At 43.7% G+C, this 16634-nt stretch overlaps 1 protein-coding gene across 4 annotated transcripts in view; it reads right to left on the bottom strand.

Moving 5' to 3' along the window:
- Positions 1 to 16634, bottom strand: part of MSRA (methionine sulfoxide reductase A) — a 295027-nt gene that overhangs the window by 124625 nt on the left and 153768 nt on the right. For all 4 annotated transcript variants that reach the window (XM_075860869.1, XM_075860871.1, XM_075860870.1 and 1 more), the window contains one exon: positions 13618 to 13737. In XM_075860869.1, coding sequence (XP_075716984.1) covers positions 13618 to 13737 — 120 coding nt within the window. The remainder of the gene's footprint in view (positions 1 to 13617; positions 13738 to 16634) is intronic.

Genomic DNA, 16634 nt, shown 5'->3' with positions numbered 1-16634 from the left:
AAAATAAATGACCCGTCACAGACAAATATCCTCAGATACAATAAAGGGGACCACTGTATATACTGTTTTATAATATTTTATCAACTTCAAGTCAGCCATTCGTACCATGGACTTATATACATATTATAACTGATTGTCTATTGTATGAAAGAATGTGACCAATGAAATCTGGAAATAAGGTTAGAATTTTTGTTTCGGGTGACAATTATTATATCTATAGTCAGCTTAAAATCACGGACAATCTTGACATCTTCTGATGGTGGATGATGGCTGAAGAAGGACAGGGATCTTTCTCAATGTGAGCTGCCGCTCCAATCAATCAAGGTCTATGATCCATCAAAATTATGGGGCAATAGTCTGAGCACCATCTTCCCCATATCCTTTCACATGGAAGCTCCCATCACAAGAGCAAGATGACTTCTTCGGCACACTGGTATGTTCTTCATGTTTTTGCCACTATAGGAATGTACTCAATGGGTTTGTGACACAGCAGCCACCAAACTTTACTTTTCTTCATTTCTACACCTAATAGAGGCAAATGAAAAATGTGTATGACCCCCTTGGTCGTGGCAAAATCGTAGGCAATCTCTACTGATGTGTGAGGAGGTGTTACACAAATTTTATTAAAGAGTGATCATAATTCTTGAGTTGCTAAAACTGTTGTTAAGGTTTCCGTGAAGCAGAAGAAACAAATTCCCCAAAAAAGTACGAGTTCATTAAGTTAATACTAATCTCCAATCTCTTCCAATATATTATTTTGACCTTAGGTCGTAGATGTGATAACTGCCCATGGCAATTAGAAACAATAACAAGGAAGAATAAGTGATAGGCATCAGTTTTATCACACAGGGTCTGCAGGATTCGGGGGCTGAATGGTCATTTGACCAAGGAGGGCTAAAAGTCAGGAAGAGAGGGAGCAAACTGCGATCTTTCCCCTTCATTTGATTACACAACAGAGAATAAATAATTGAAACGCGGAGTGTCATAGGTAACGAAGTCTTGGATGTACTTCGGCTATGGTTACGTACCGGTTGACTAAATGCACATGGTAGCAACGCCTCCCATTGGGACGGACGTTTCACAGAACGGTGTAAAAAAAAGCCCCCCCTAAAAAAACAAAGCATTATAGGTAAAACCTTGATAAAACCTGTTATCTGGAGCAGTAATGAAGTCTGAAAGACGTCACTGTGTAGCCCTCGCCTACACTATAGGTTCGGCCGACATTATTACTTCAGTTCGATTCCAACTGTAAATGACGTGACGGTCACATAATTCGTGGATGACTTCTCTAACGTGTCAAAAGTCATGTGACGGTGGACTCCATTCTCCGCTACTGGGGTGCAACTTCTCCAAGGCAACCCAAAGTAGGAGCCCAAGGACTTGACCCATAGTTAAAGTGACATAAAATTCTTTCATTCAACGTTACTCATTGGTATCATCGTCAAGTCTGGTCTTAATAAGCCATGGGATAGGCAAAGCAATCGGAATAAAACAGCAAGAGTTGTAATGTTAGGGATTACCTCAAGGCTGTTAGAGTCAGCCAGGAGAGAGCGTGCACGTAAACCGCAACACCAAATCTGAAACCACTCTGATCGACAGCGTCTAAGGCCACTCTGAGGTGTTCGCCAAAGTTGACCGCAAGGTGGGATGGACTTTGCTGCTTAGAACCCAGGTTGCCTTAGCAGAGTACAGTCAGGGACGAGAGGTGCAATGCAGGAAAATTTGAGCTGGAAACCAGACAGCCAGAGAGTAACTGAAAGTTCAAAACAGAAGGCAAGCAGATAACAGGAATAGCAAAAGTTCAAAACCTTTCAGGAGCAGATAATCAAAATCGGTAAGCAGAGCATAAACAGGAAACAAGCCGAGGTCAGTGTACACGAGGTCCAGAATCAGAAGTGCAGGTGATGTCAGAAGCTTGATCAGAAACCAAAGGAGGAAATTCACAAGCAAAGACAGGTGGAAAAGACAGGCATAAATACAACACCACAGCTGATTGACAGACCGACAGGGCAAAGAGAGAGGCTCAAGGCAATGGAAGAACCGCCCAGAAGCTAGAGAAGTCATCATAGTGACCTTAAGGGAGCAGGTGTTTTCCTAACAGTTGTATTATTACTTGTTTCTCCGCATGTCTACATGTTTTCCTGTACATAAAGGATAAACATTATATTCTATAGTCACCCCAGCTCTACGTTTGTCATCAAAAATTTAAAGGTAATTTTATTAAGACCCCATAACAAACAATGGCACAGGTATATAGGCAAAAAAGTCGAAAAAATACATAGAGAAGACAATGCAATAGTACCAATCGTAGACGGTCATTAATCAATTAAAACATACAAAACAAGTTTGACACATCAGTATGCATAGATAAGAAGAAAAAAACAAAACTTTAACAAGCAGCCTTTCCTCATCAACAACATTTTTTTTGTACAAGAAAGCTTGGTGAATACCTGTCAAGGGATAAGTGGGGTAGAAGAGTGGGGGACACAAAGAGACGGCAGCAGTTGAAGTGCTAGTATGGGGATTGGCCATTATCAGAGATCTGACAGCCATAGTAGGGATAGTTTCCACCACCAGCAATAATACGAGGGAGTCCAAGTTTAAGCTCAAGAAACTCAAGTACTTCAGCCCAGAAATGATTAATAATTGGACATTCCCAGAACATATGGAAGAAGGAACCCTCAGCTCCCCAGCAACGTGGCCAATCAGGTGTAGGGATACATCCCATTTTAAATAAATAAATCAGTCTCTTGTAGATATTAAGGGACTTGTCAGAGCATTTCTTTATGATCATCTGCAGACACAGATGGAAGAGTCTGAGACCATCGGTCCAATGCTCTATCAAGTTTATTGGAGGATACATTGAGCAACTGCCGATAAAGTGTGGACAATGGTTTAGCCAACATCTCCTGCGTCACCCACTCCTCCACCGGGGAGGTACATAATCTGACATTATAACCTGCCAATTATGACCAAAGAGCATGTCTCAGTTGGAAATAGCGGAACCTGAGATGAGTCGGAATATGGTGTTTGGATCTAAGCTGAGTGAATGTGGCAATCTTGCCTTCCCCCACATCCTCTAAGGTCAATATACCCAGTGCTGCCCACTCACTAAGGCCATGTAATCTCCTGAGCTGTGGCAAAAGCGGGTTATACCAGAGTGGCGTCCTAGGTGACCAGGACTCCTCCTCTGACTTAAATAACAGCAGTGATCTCTGCCAAACCTTCATAGTCGCCCGCAGTGGAACAGTAAGTGTGTATCTGGGGGGGGGGGGGGCGGTCTATAAGCAGAATTCTCTAGTGCTTTATAGGAGCCAAGAAGCAAGGCCTCCAGTTCAGTGCACGGGTTAAAATGCCTATGGGTAAACCAACACCAAACATACACCAGTTGGCTAGCAAGGAAATAAGTATATAAATTAAATGCCAATCCCTCCGCTCAGTAGAGAGTTGCAGTGTTCTCATAGCAATTCAAGAAGTAGCCCCTGCCCAAATAAAAGATCTGAGGTCTTTATTTATAGTAGTGTACAAGGAGAGTGGCAGCCATACAGGAGAATTAGAGAAAATGTATAGAAACCTGGGCAGAGATTTCATTTTAAATAGATTAATTCTGCCTGTAACTGTGAGAGGGAGGGGTTTCCATCTATCCAGGTCCGTCCTAAGGCGGGATTCACACGAACGGGTCGTTCCCGAGCCCGAGTGCCGGCCGGTAAAATCGGCCATTCTGCCCGGCCGGTTTGCATAAAGTTTTGCATCCGTGCCGGGCCGGGCAGATCCGGACAGTGACATCAGCGGCAACTCCTGAAGGGGAATCCCCATGTGTTCGGGGATTCCGCTTCAGGAGTTTCCCCTGATGTCACTGCCCAGATATGGACAGAGACATCAAGCGCTCTGTCCAGGAGCGGAATCCCCGAAAACACGGGGATTCCGCTCCTTCAAGGAGCTAAAGTGCGGCTAGCACATAGCAGAGCGGGGAGATACCTCCCCGCTCTGCTATAGTGGCGTCGCTACAGTAGTAGCAGCCGCAGCAGCAGCAGCTGCAGCTGCTAGCGGCGCCATCGAAGGTGTCGCCGGGCCAGGGTGATTTTAACAAGCAGGGGAAGGGAGCCAGCGCAGCGCTCCCTCCACCTGCTGTACACCCCGGCCCTGCCACACAGTGTGCAGCGATGCCATTCGTTAGAATGGCATCAACTCCTCCTCCTCACATGCACTCTGCTCTGTGAGGAGGAGGAGATAGAGTGCAAGCGCCGGGAAACCCGGCCATCACTCGGAACACATTCCGGTGATGGCCGTGTAATACCCGGCCCCATAGACTTCTATGGGAGCCGGGCGGCCGGGTACCCGGGCGAAGATAGAGCATGTCCTATTTTTTGACGGCCGGATTTCCCGGCCGTCAAAAAATCGGTCGTGTGAATAGCCCCATTAGGGGTCTATTATTCCTAATGCAGCCGGGTGCCGACCGATTTATGAACGGCCGGCACACGGCCGGGAAACCCTGCCGTGTGAATGAGGCCTAAGAGATTGTATCAAAGGAACGACATCAGGTATAAAACTACTAATATTGGGCCTAATGACTACCCCCAAATAATTAATCTTATCTGCCCACCGTAACGGGGAAGGAAGTGTAAACCCCCCCCAGCTGCAGCATCTATCGCCATCACCAAGGACTTTGACCAATTCACACGAAGTCTGGAGAAGGACGCAAATAGATCAAACAAAGATAACATTGCCTGCAGAGATGGACCCGGATCATTCAGGAATAGATGCTTATCGTCAGCATAGAAAGAGACATTCTCCTCCCTGCCACCCATCTCGAAGCCTTTAATGTCAGGAGACGCTCTAATAGTTAGTGCAAGAGGCTCAATAGCCAAGGCAAAGAGAGAAGGCGAGAGTGGGCAACCCTGTCTTGTCCCTCGGGCTAGTGTGAATGAGGTGGAGATATGACAATTAGTTTTAATACTGGCTATAGGTTGGGAGTATAGTAGGCTGTATCCATCGGATAAATCTGGGTCAAAAACCAAATTTACCAAGTACAGACCACAGATAAGACGATTCCACCAAGTCAAATGCCTTTTCGAGTTCTAAAGAGGCAATAATTCTGGATCCTCCCGAGCCCACAGCAGGAGACATGTTAGTAAAAAGCCTCCGAAGGTTAACATCAGTGGCTCTACCGGGCATAAAACCAGACTGGTCTGGATGAATAATATGTGAAATTGTCTTCTGCAGACATATTGCCAATATCTTAGTCATTATTTAAATGTCACAGTTAAGGAATAAAATAGGCCGATAGGAGCTACACTCTTTAGGATCTGTATGGGGCATGGGGTTCAGTACTACAAGAGCCTCTCTCATAGAGAGGGGGGGTATGGCTCTCATCAAAGGATTGAAAAAGGTTAAGCAAATAAGGGGCAATTAAGTCAACATGCAAATTATACCACTCTATGGGCAGGCCATTCAGACCTAGGGTTTTCCGGTTCAGAAAGGAACCAATAGCCTCTGTAATTTCTTCTATAATTAAATCAGCTTCGAGAATACTAACATCCTCCCTATCCAGAATGGGGAATACAATATTATCCAAGTATGCCTCTAGATCAGAAGGTGTAGTGGAGACCTTAGAAGAGTATAAGTAAGAACAAAATTCAGCAAATACATTACTGATGGCCAAGGGGTCACCAACAGACATCCAAGTACAGGAGGCTATTTCCAAAATAGGGTTTGGGGCAGTGTCCTCTTTAGCCAGGTAAGCCAGCAAAAGCCCATTTTTATTTCCATGTTCAAAGACTCTCTGCCGAGAATACGTTTTTTTCCTAGTAACTTCAGTTAATGAAAGATATTCTCGTTGATTTGCAGAGAAGGCAGCAAAGTCTGAAGGCTCCCTAGTCCTGGGATACGCCTCCTCTGCCGCAACCAACTCAGCCTCCAAAACCGTACACTGCCGAGCTAGCCCCTTCCTATACGAGGATATTGCCCGTATAACTACCCCTATAACATATGTCTTGAAAGCATCACATACAGATTGCTATCTGCCGAACCCAAATTAGTACTCCAGAACCCCACTATTTCTTTTTCTAAAGTATTTGCAATCTCAGCGCAGGAGAGCCAGAGAGAATTGAGTTTCCAAATCTTACGCTTTTAAATCTCAGGGAACCCCAAAGTAACCATGAGGGGAGAGTGGTCCAAAGTTCCTCGAGGGAGGTACTGTGCATCCGCTACAAACATCAAGTAGGCTGCGTTACCAAAAGCCAAGTCAATACGGGAGAAATAGGCAGGTGAGTGGCATGAATAGGCTACAGAGTTAGGGTAACGAGCCTGCCAAATTTCCCATAAATGATATGTGGCAGCCCAATCAGCTAAAGGGGAAACAGAACCCGGGACACCCCCCAGTTTATCTAGGTCAGAGCTCAGCAATAGATTAAAATACCCCAGGATCAGAGTAATTACATCAGTGAGTAATTGTACAGTGGCCGGAAGAGGATTATAGACATTCAATATAATAAAGGATGTAAAATGAATTTGGCAGAGTAGCACAAGGAACCTCCCCCTCGGATCTATTCTTACGTTTGTAACATCACATTGCAGAGATTTGTGTACCAGCAAAGAGACCCCACAGGAGTAACTGGAGTAGGAGGCGTGATAACCATACCTGACCCACGGCCGTGTAAGGGCTCGCAGCTTGGAACCGAGTAAATGAGTCTCTTGTAGAAGAACAATTTGCGGACTAGAAGTAGAGAGGAAATTAAACACCAGAGCCCATTTAAATTTATCATTCAAGCCTCTTACGTTCCAGGAAATAATTTTAAGATGGCGTTGCATCGCCATAAATAATAGTGAGGGCAATATAGATCTGGGGAGCCGCAACACACTGGGGTTGCATATTGAAACTACCTCCCGTGTGGAAACCTCCAACTCCAACACTCCCAGAGATCAGATCACCAGTCGACATATGCAGAGAAATAACATGCATACAAGTAGATAAGTATGAAAGGCAAAAACAAGTAAACCCAACCCAAACCCACCCATCCCCCCGAACTTGAGACAGGTTTCATTTCCAATCATAGCAAGTAGCAAAAACCAGAAGCTTAACTCCAAGGTATGTTGAATTGGTTAGCAATGGGGGGGGCAGCCCCCTCCCCTAGAATACAGCAAGAATCATTACATAAAAGCTATAAACACTATAGAACCACAGCTTGGAAGACAGGAGTATTACAGCAACATATCCCAGTACTGGTGGGCTACCGGACATCCGTCATCACTGAAGACATCAGCATGGAAAAAAAATTTAAAGAGTAGAATACACACCATGTTATAGAACAGTTTTTCTTCATCATGGGTCCCCACAGCAGAAGAAAATAGGGAGCGATAGGTGCCGAACAGTTAAAGTATCTGACCTACATCAATAGTTCGGGCTCTTTCTCCGCACCCATCACACCCGAGAGCATTGGCAAGGGAAATCGAGGGCTCTAAGAACACACTCCATATCATAGAATAGTCTCCCCCTGTGGTACATCCTTATCACATATGGAGATACAAAACAGCAGGAGTACAGAAGCTAGAGTCCATGACGTTCCAACCAGGCAAAGACGTCTTCCGGCTTGTCCATGAACATTGTAGAGCCGTTGTGTTCCAATCTGAGTTTAGCGGGATATACCATAGAATAAACTATTTGTTTTTTCCTAAGGCATTTCTTGGCCTCCGTAAATAGCTGCCTCTGTTTCTGTACCTCCAATGAGTAATCCGGAAAGACTCAAATCCTGATTAGCATGCTTTAAAAGCCCTTGTTTCCTTGCTAGTTCCAGCAACTTCTCTCTGTCCATGAAATTTAGAAATTTTGCAATAAACGTGCGTGGCGGCGCTCCATGTGGAAGAGTTCTAGTCGGGATACGATGCGCTCGTTCCACACAGAACATAGGAGAGAAGGCAGTATATCTGAACAAAGACTTGAGCCAAGTCCCCAAGAATGCAGCATGATCTGGTCTTTTTACACCTTCAGGAAGGCCGATGAAGCGTATATTACATCCTCGCAAACAGTTCTCCATATCATCTTCTTTCGCCCACAATGTGGATTGTTGCGTCTCCAGAGTGTCAACCCTTGATCTCAATGGAGTCATCACATCTTCCAAATCAGAAATACGCCTCTCAGACTCAGCAGCTCTTTCAGTTAGTATGTGTACGTCAGCTCTGAGAAGGCCAAAATCTGTCTGAAGGGCATCGATTTTCTCGGTTAGAACCGTACGAGATTCTGTGATAGCCTTCAGCACATCCAACATGGACGGTTCAGGAGGGGAGTCGACACAAGTGAAAGGAGAGGCGGAGGCCTCAGAAGGCCGCGAGGCCCAGGCTTCGAAACGGTGGATTTATCCATCTGGTCGATGATTTTGGACTGTTTGGAGGGGGCATTGTGGAAGTACCCCGAGTTGCAGGATAATGTAAAGACGGAGATTCAACTCAGATCGGTGCACAGCCAGACATACATTTAGATGATCATGGGCATAGGGAAGAGAGAAGGTCCACCAAGCATCTTTTTATGTCCAAATTACATGTTGGTAGTATAGAAGGTGATAGCAGGGGGGCTGAAACACATCCAAGTATCAGTGGCACCAAGGTTGCTAAAGTCACTCACCCCTCCACAATGACGGCCGCGTCTACAGGATCTCCTTCTTCAGAGCATCCCCTTATATCGCAACCACAAGTCCCAGTCATGAACAAGGGCAAGTAGCTAGGAAGTATCCGGAGTCCGGCCACCGCAATCAATCCAGGCCGGAGATACAGCCCCAGTTCAGGCCCAAACACTCCGGGCCGCAGTACTCAGGATGGAAGAGGGTTATCACCCCAGGAATACCTCACCCTGCAGGAGGAACCCTCCCCGTAGACCCAGGAGCACACAGGAGAGATGCACCAGCCGACGTCACACGGCCATTCGGACTTTCTGCCGCCAGACGCTACTTGAGTCCGCGGCTTCAGAGCAGTCAGTAGGCCGCAACTGAAAAAGAGGAGCAATGGCCCCAGTACGGGTGTAGAAATGTGCACCAGCCTCTGCTGGCTATGTGACACTGCCTAGATGAGCGCTGAAGCCCCTTATAAAAGGAGGATTACTGGGGACAATATTCCAGGGATTGGAGCCCCAGCAAAACGCGTCCGGCCAGCTCCACGTCCAGGCCACGGGCAGCATTTTATAGTTACTTATACCAATAAATATATTACGCATTCAAGGGGCATTTACCCTTTGCTTTGAATGCCAGTTTGTTCCCTGCCAGTCAGAAAAAGGGTCAAAGCCATTATCGATAATAAGCAGCTCATCAAAGAACAGCAAAGCTCAGTCCTTCAATCAACAGCTTAAGTATAAAACAATGGTTATGAATATTTGAACAAGATGGTAATAAAATGTACAGCTGTTGAATATTCAACCAGCAGACACGGCAATTTATAGCATCAGACCCTGGAGGATTGGATACATGGTGTAGACGGTTCGCTGTGACGGAGACACATTGCCTATTTTGCTTTCAAACGACATAAAACACAATTATTTACAGCGAGAATTTTCAACGCCGCGCTTAACACATGTTGTTCTGTTAGAGGGAATTTGCTGCATCATTCAATAAATTCACCAGAGATTGCGAGTGATTAATTCTCATTTTTGTGTATTCAGATGTAGCAAATAAAATACAATACGGAAGCTAATGTAGCTACAGGGGTATTCGGATATAGCATCTTCTGGCCTGCTAATTAAGGGGGTTCCGTGTGGAGATTTGGGAGCTAAGACCCCATATGATAACCAGAATGATTGGGTCTTGGTGGCTGGTCATGCTCGGCCGTAACCCTACTGGGCTGGACCCAATTGTACTAGACATCCATGGAGGGTCCAAGCTCCAAGACACCAACTGTTGTGACCACCTCAACACATCCAATGGACGTGTCACATGAGGTTGTGCTGGAAAAAAATTAGAACTGGAAGACCGCTATGGGCATCAGACACATTCGAAGGAAGAGCTATTAGACTGCCATCATAGACTAATCATAACGTAAATAGATGATTAGAGAGGGTATTTGGAGAATTGGATTTCGAGAAGTTTGCTTTATAAGCATTGTATTGAACTTGCATTAGATCATGTCTTCCCCTTTATTAGCATTCAGACTTCATTCAAAATCCTGCGTGCTGCCACTTGGAATCTGTCAGCAAAGTGCTGACAAACACACCCCCTAACAGCTTAACTGAGATCTTATAATGGGTTTTACTTCTCTAAGATTTTGGTTTTTTTAGCAACTCCCATAATGTACTAGAGCAAAGCATTGTAAAGACATTGAACTAGCAGGTAGGTATAGGGATATGTGAGGGCAACAGCTCTGGGTGTGACTGTAAAACTATAAATAACTAAGGATCAATTCAAGATTAATAAAAAGCAAACAAACCGACTTAAAGGGGTTTTTCTCTTTAGACAATTCCTTTTATGTTAGAAGGGTGCCCGGAATATAAACTGGGACCCCCAGTGTTCAGTTATAATCTTCGGTGGGACCTGGAAGCAAGTGTTCAAGTTCCATGCAGCGCCACAACAGGTGAAATTAAGCATTACAAGACGCCCATTGAAATCAATGGCCTGTCCGTGCAATGCATGCACCAGCTGGACCGTTTTTTTTTGTAGCTGCTCTTTGCTCCGTCTAACGGATGGAAGTCCCAAACTAGGGCCCCCTATATTGTCTTTAAAATTCCCTAATAGGGTATTTGAAAATGGGTTTACAAAGACAGACACCCACATTAAACATTGTTAAAAGGGGTTTTCCAAGTTTCCAAAAAAATAAAACAACAAAAGAAACATTCACCTGTAATATCCCCCGCTGCTCCAGTGCAGCCACTCCTGATGTCCCGCCATTTTTTGTTAGATGTCCTGTAGTTAAGACGGGCCAACTACCAGCATGTGACTGCTCAAGCCAATTACTGGTCTCAGCAGTGATGCAGCAGCGGTCACATGCGGGTAGTCGACGTCGACATCATCGCAGGACAGCTTACAAAGACCGGCGGGACCTACAAAGCGGCGGCACTGGATATACCAGGTTAGTAATGTTTCTTTTATTATTTTATCACATTTCCTGCCTTTAGCCATTTTTTTGGGGACAGGGAAAACTCCTTTAACTCTCGGGGTAATAATGTCAACCTGCTTGACATTACTCTTGGTGGAAAACAAACCCCTTGAATGGTCAAGTACCGTCTAAGATTTCCTAACAATATGTCAGTGTCATTAGTTTAGTATGAACCTCTTAGAAGATGTCAAATAATTCCAGGTGCAAGACATTTACGGTGGAAATCTTTTGTTTGCCACATAATTACCGAAATGTACAAAAACAATATTGCCCTTGACCACTTTCTAAATGGAAACCGAACCACAATTCATACGCTTGACTTCATGTGTTCTATGTAATGTCGTGATTCATAGTGACAATTCAGGAGGGTGTCAAGGACTCCCAAGTTACAATTAACTAATAGCATTCCATAAGGGACCACTGATGGGCACCATGGCAGGTTATTATGCCATTTAATGCATGAAATTATTATTTTTAAGGAAGCTCTAATTCAGATAAGTAATTTTGAAAAAAAAATAAAAAAATAATAATAATTTGAAGGCTCTAGACAAAGCATTAATGACATTACTTCAGACCACCAGAAACAATGGAAATGGAACAAGAAATGTCAAAGGCACAACATGGATGCATTATCTTGACAATGACAGTTACAACGGGAAAGGCTCTAAACCATTCTCATTAAAAGAGAGAACACCTTATTCCTACCGCTCTTTCAACACCTAGTTACTATGGAGACCGAAAGTCACAGGTTCCCTTTAATTATCTGCTCTGAAACTTGGATGATTCAGTCTTGGAAATAATTTGATCAGCATCTTCCCAGATCATTAACCCATCAATCTTGGAGAAAAACCATAAAACCCATGAAAATGTTGAAAAAAAGAAAGAAAAAATTATTTTTTTATTATACCCCCCCCCCCATTCAGATTTCTCCGATTACTGCAAATCCTAAAGAAGTTTTTCCACAATTATAAAAAATAAAAGGAATTTCACCATTTTATTTTTTATGCTACGATTACGGCGATACTAAATATGTATATTTTTAATGTTTGTTTGCTCCGATTCCAAACAAATGACATGATAATGTATTGGGGTACCTCTGTATTCGAAATATAGTCAAAAAGTCATCTTTTAGGTCATTCCTAAAGAACAGCCTAATAGAAATTCACCTATGACAGCCCACGGGGTCTTAGGCCCTTCTTCAATCGCATCGTGGGGGTTGGAAATTACAATTGAAGGGAATCTCCTCTTTTTGGTAAATCCCTTAGATGACGCAGTCGCATTTGACCTTGGAATCTAAGGGGATTAACCTGGAGGTTAGGCGTTAATTCCAATCCTGGGCGTTGCTTGCGGAAGGACATGGTGTGGGCACAACTGTTTTGGTGTTTAGGGTTTAACATCCCAAAGCATTAAAGTGAAACTCCTCTTTTGGGGGGCTGATGGGAAGATACCAGAGTAATTTAAATTATTTTTCATTTCCATCCAGACCTATCAACGGACTACAGACTGTATCATCAAAGATGGGAGCCTGGATTCTACTAACTGGCTGATGTGTACAGCAGTCTGTAGTCTGCTAATATGTCTTCAGGTAAACCCAAGAAGTTTTGGAAAAAAGAAGCAGCATTACTTGTCCTACTGGGTGGCACATTGTCCTAGAAAAAGAAGAGGACAAAGCCAGAAGAGAAAGATTCAAGAGGTAGATGAATAAGGCAACCGGGGGGATGAACATTAAGAAGACTCAACTATAAAAGAAAAAATTAGTAAACACTACAGATAGATTGGGGTTGTAGCTTCATGTCCCCAAGACTGCAGTAAAGTTGGAAAGGACTTCTCTAAACCAGAGTGGTAGACCCTTCCAGGCTATGATCAGTCATTCAATTCCTTGCCTAAAACACAACTTCAAAATAATACAAAAAAGGCGTGTATAGAATTTTTTGGTTTTCTTTTAGTTTTGTTAATAGCCCTTAATTTTTGTAAATTCCATAAAGCGGTGGAACTGCCGCTTAAGGCTAGTTATTACCATTTTGTACAAGCTTCGAGAAGTTCAAAGATGTCTATGAGACCATACTGTATTTTCCGATTTCATACTAAAGCCTACAGAGTTATGTGTATGACTCCAACAGAAAAAAAAATGGTGCCACTGGATGTCGTACTATGGAGATATTCTCTACCTGGAAGTAATATCTTCATCATATGGTGCTGTACGGAGGCACCCTAAGCCGGCACACAGAGAGTCTATGGCTCTGAGCACTTCCAGCCAATAAAAATATACAATACATTCGTAATATTAACCTCAATTAAAGGGATTGTCCACTTTCTGACAACCTCTTCTCAAATGACCTTTTCGGTTGTGATTGCATTGATGTGTATCTATAGTAAATAATACAGATGTGTGAAGCTCTACTGATATACTACGGATGGCATTGTTCCCATCCATGCCACAAAGGAAAAGTCTGACAATGTTTTAAAAGATTGGACATCCCCCTTCAATAATGATTAGCCCCACGTTCCCGTCTATCCTTTCTCGAATATACATCTGAATTAACGTACCTGTACAGACTTCCTGGTAGGTAGGATTGGGAGTATGACCTCCAGCAAAACCGACCTGAGTAGAATAGACTCCATTCTGTCTCCAGAACTTTTTCTCTGCTCCCCAGAAACAGCCCATGCCTGGAAAAACAAAAAGTTACACTCTAAGATAATTCGAGGAGTGTGTCATGAAACAATACTCGGCTCCACAGTCTCGGATGACTGTATTAGATGGTGTCGATGGAGTAAAGATATTCAACGTTGTCAGGTCAATGTGTAAAGAGCCAATTGTGACTTATCTTTTAACTTCGGCCTGTAGGGGGGCAATACTGAGCATACGAGAAAGCTTCTCACAGGATAGGACACAGGTTTTATGTTTGGGATGATGGAAAGGACATTTGGAATACGAAATATATGTAGAAAAACCTTTTATGACAATGTATTGACTAGGGTTACTTGAATGGTGCCGGAACGGTTGATAAATAATTGAGAGGTCCTAACCACCATTAAATATGTACAGCTTACAATGCAGGCATGTTCCATCGCTGGTAGTGGGGGAGGTAGTTGCGCTCTGTAATTGTTAAATTTGATTTCATGTGTTTAAGTGCTAGACATTAGCTTTCCAAATTGCTTGAGAAATTCAGTTACTAAGCTCCGTGAGTGCAGCCCCGGACAACTAATGACAGGGCAGGCCCGAGGTTATGGCCATAGCTGAATAGCAGAACACATAAATGTGCATATCTTGCCTTAAAGCCCAACATCGGCTACCTGTGATCACACGTCGTAGAGCACCTTCAATAAGTTATTCTTTTTATTTCTGTTACTTGTATATCGACAAAATATTCTGCATTATATAGAAATTGTCCTCACTGTCCCCATTGGGGCTCACAATTTAAATTCCCTATCTGTATGATTTTGGGGTTTGGGAAGAAACTAGAGTACCTGGAGGAAACCCAGGGAAAGACGAGAACATACAAACTCCATGCTGATGTTGTCCTTGTTTGGTTTTGAACCCAGGACCTCAGCGCTGCAAGGCAAAAATACTAACTACTGAGCCAATTATAACCATGAGGCTGCTATGGGGCCCCGTCCTGTTGGTCCGATCCCTTTTGCTTTTCAGTCTCGAGAACCTCTGTAGGACTCCCCTCCTCAGAGAAACTTCACTGTTAGCAAACAAGGGGGAATTGATTCAAGGGTAATAGAAGGGGCGTGAAGGGGGAAACAAACACCAGATCCAGGGTGGCAATACCCACCCCCATAATGAGGGGCCCTTTTTGATCTTTGACATGGGGCCCCTCTTTATTGTACACTTCTGGACCCTCCCATCATGCCATAGTTGGGTATTGCACATATTTTATATTCTCTGTACCCTGGTAAGAGCTTGCTCACTGTTGTCCACTGTTGGGTCCCGCACTTTATATGAGTTAACAAGAGAAGAAGCGGAAGGGAAGTGACAACTGATCTAAACACAATTTTGGCTTCCAACTTTTAGATAAACAACCGATCGCAGGTTCCAGCTATGTTTAATCAAGCCGTGAGAGGAGGAAGGGGCCATCACCAGTCACAATTCATTCTGACATTTACAGCAATAGAGTGCAAGTGCCCAGGATTACCAGAAATGTCTGAGTTTGACTTTGAACAATGTATAAAACTGTTCTTTAATACCACCTTGACATAGGTCAGCCACTTAAAGGGGTTTTCCCATAATTATTATTTATCACCTATCCACAGGATAGGTGATAAATATATGATAGGTAGGGGTACGGCTGCTGGGAAGGGGCTTACCTTGTGATCACGAGAAGGGGCTTACCTTGCCGTTCCTGGTTGCCCCAATGGAATGGAGTGGTAGTGGACGTTAAAGTGTATCTGTCATCAGACTATGCTGCCCTATATAAGGGCAGCATAGTATAGGGACAGATTCGCTCTCCTATTAGCCAAAACAATACAAAATAATATTGTGCCTTTTGGCTAATAGGAGCAATTAAAGAGACACTCTGGCCAAAATTAAACTGTCCCATGTGCACCAATATGGTATTCCACGTGTCAGTCTCTCACCTGTTATCTATCTCTATATATCAGACTGGGACGGTGGCTTAGCAGCAGTGTGGATCCGGCTCGGTGACTACTTTCTCTACCCGAGTCTATGGAGATCTATGTGTCACCCATCTCAGGCTTCAGCAGTTCCTGTACCACACCAGTATTACACAGGTGGGACAGAAACTTCTATCATCAGCCCCCATTGATACTTACACAGGTATAATGTGGAAGAATATAGTGCAGCCTCTCTGTCTATATGCTCTTGGTTTCTCAGCTTATTTAGGAGAATATAGAGAGAATGATAATCACAGGGTCCCCCAGCATGCAGAAATGGTATGATCTTTAGCTGGTCATGTGATGCTGTGTGAAGCATCAGGGGATTGATAGCAAAGCAGAGAGGAAGAGAAAGCTGGGGAAATCGAAGAATCAAGATGAAGGCTTTTTAAAGCACAGATAAGGCAGCAGTTCATAAAGAAAGTTCAGCGTATATATATATATATATATATATATATATATATATATGTAAGTGCAGAGTGTGGTATACAGTCAGGTGGGGGGTGAAGACATGGAAAGTTGTGTTTCCACTGGAGGTCTTCTTTAAAAAATATAACAGACTCAAAGTTATGGGTCTGGTGTATTCATGAGGGCAGCAGCGTTTTTCAGTAAAAATTGTGGAACCCTAGTGTGAATGGAGTCTCAAACAGGAAATAATAATAACTAATATACTATCTGACAAGAGATTGCTGCAGGTTCCAGTTACAGAAACCCTGTGCGGTCGACTCGGGGGAAGTGGTAGTTGGGCATATACTTTCTCTACAGTGGCCACTGCAGGTTTAATGTTGAATTACATGCCGGTCATTGAAATGAATGGCAGACCGTGTAATACATGAACAGCCCGTGTCCACCAGTGCGACAGTCTCTCTTTGTCAGCATCTCTCTGCTCCGGCTCGTTGTAGAGAATATGGACTGGGTGTTTTTTTTTTTATAGTGAGACAACCCGT

Source organism: Rhinoderma darwinii, chromosome 4 (genome assembly GCF_050947455.1).
Source record: "Rhinoderma darwinii isolate aRhiDar2 chromosome 4, aRhiDar2.hap1, whole genome shotgun sequence".
NCBI lineage: Eukaryota > Metazoa > Chordata > Amphibia > Anura > Rhinodermatidae > Rhinoderma > Rhinoderma darwinii.
This window is presented reverse-complemented; position numbering and strand designations above follow the sequence as displayed.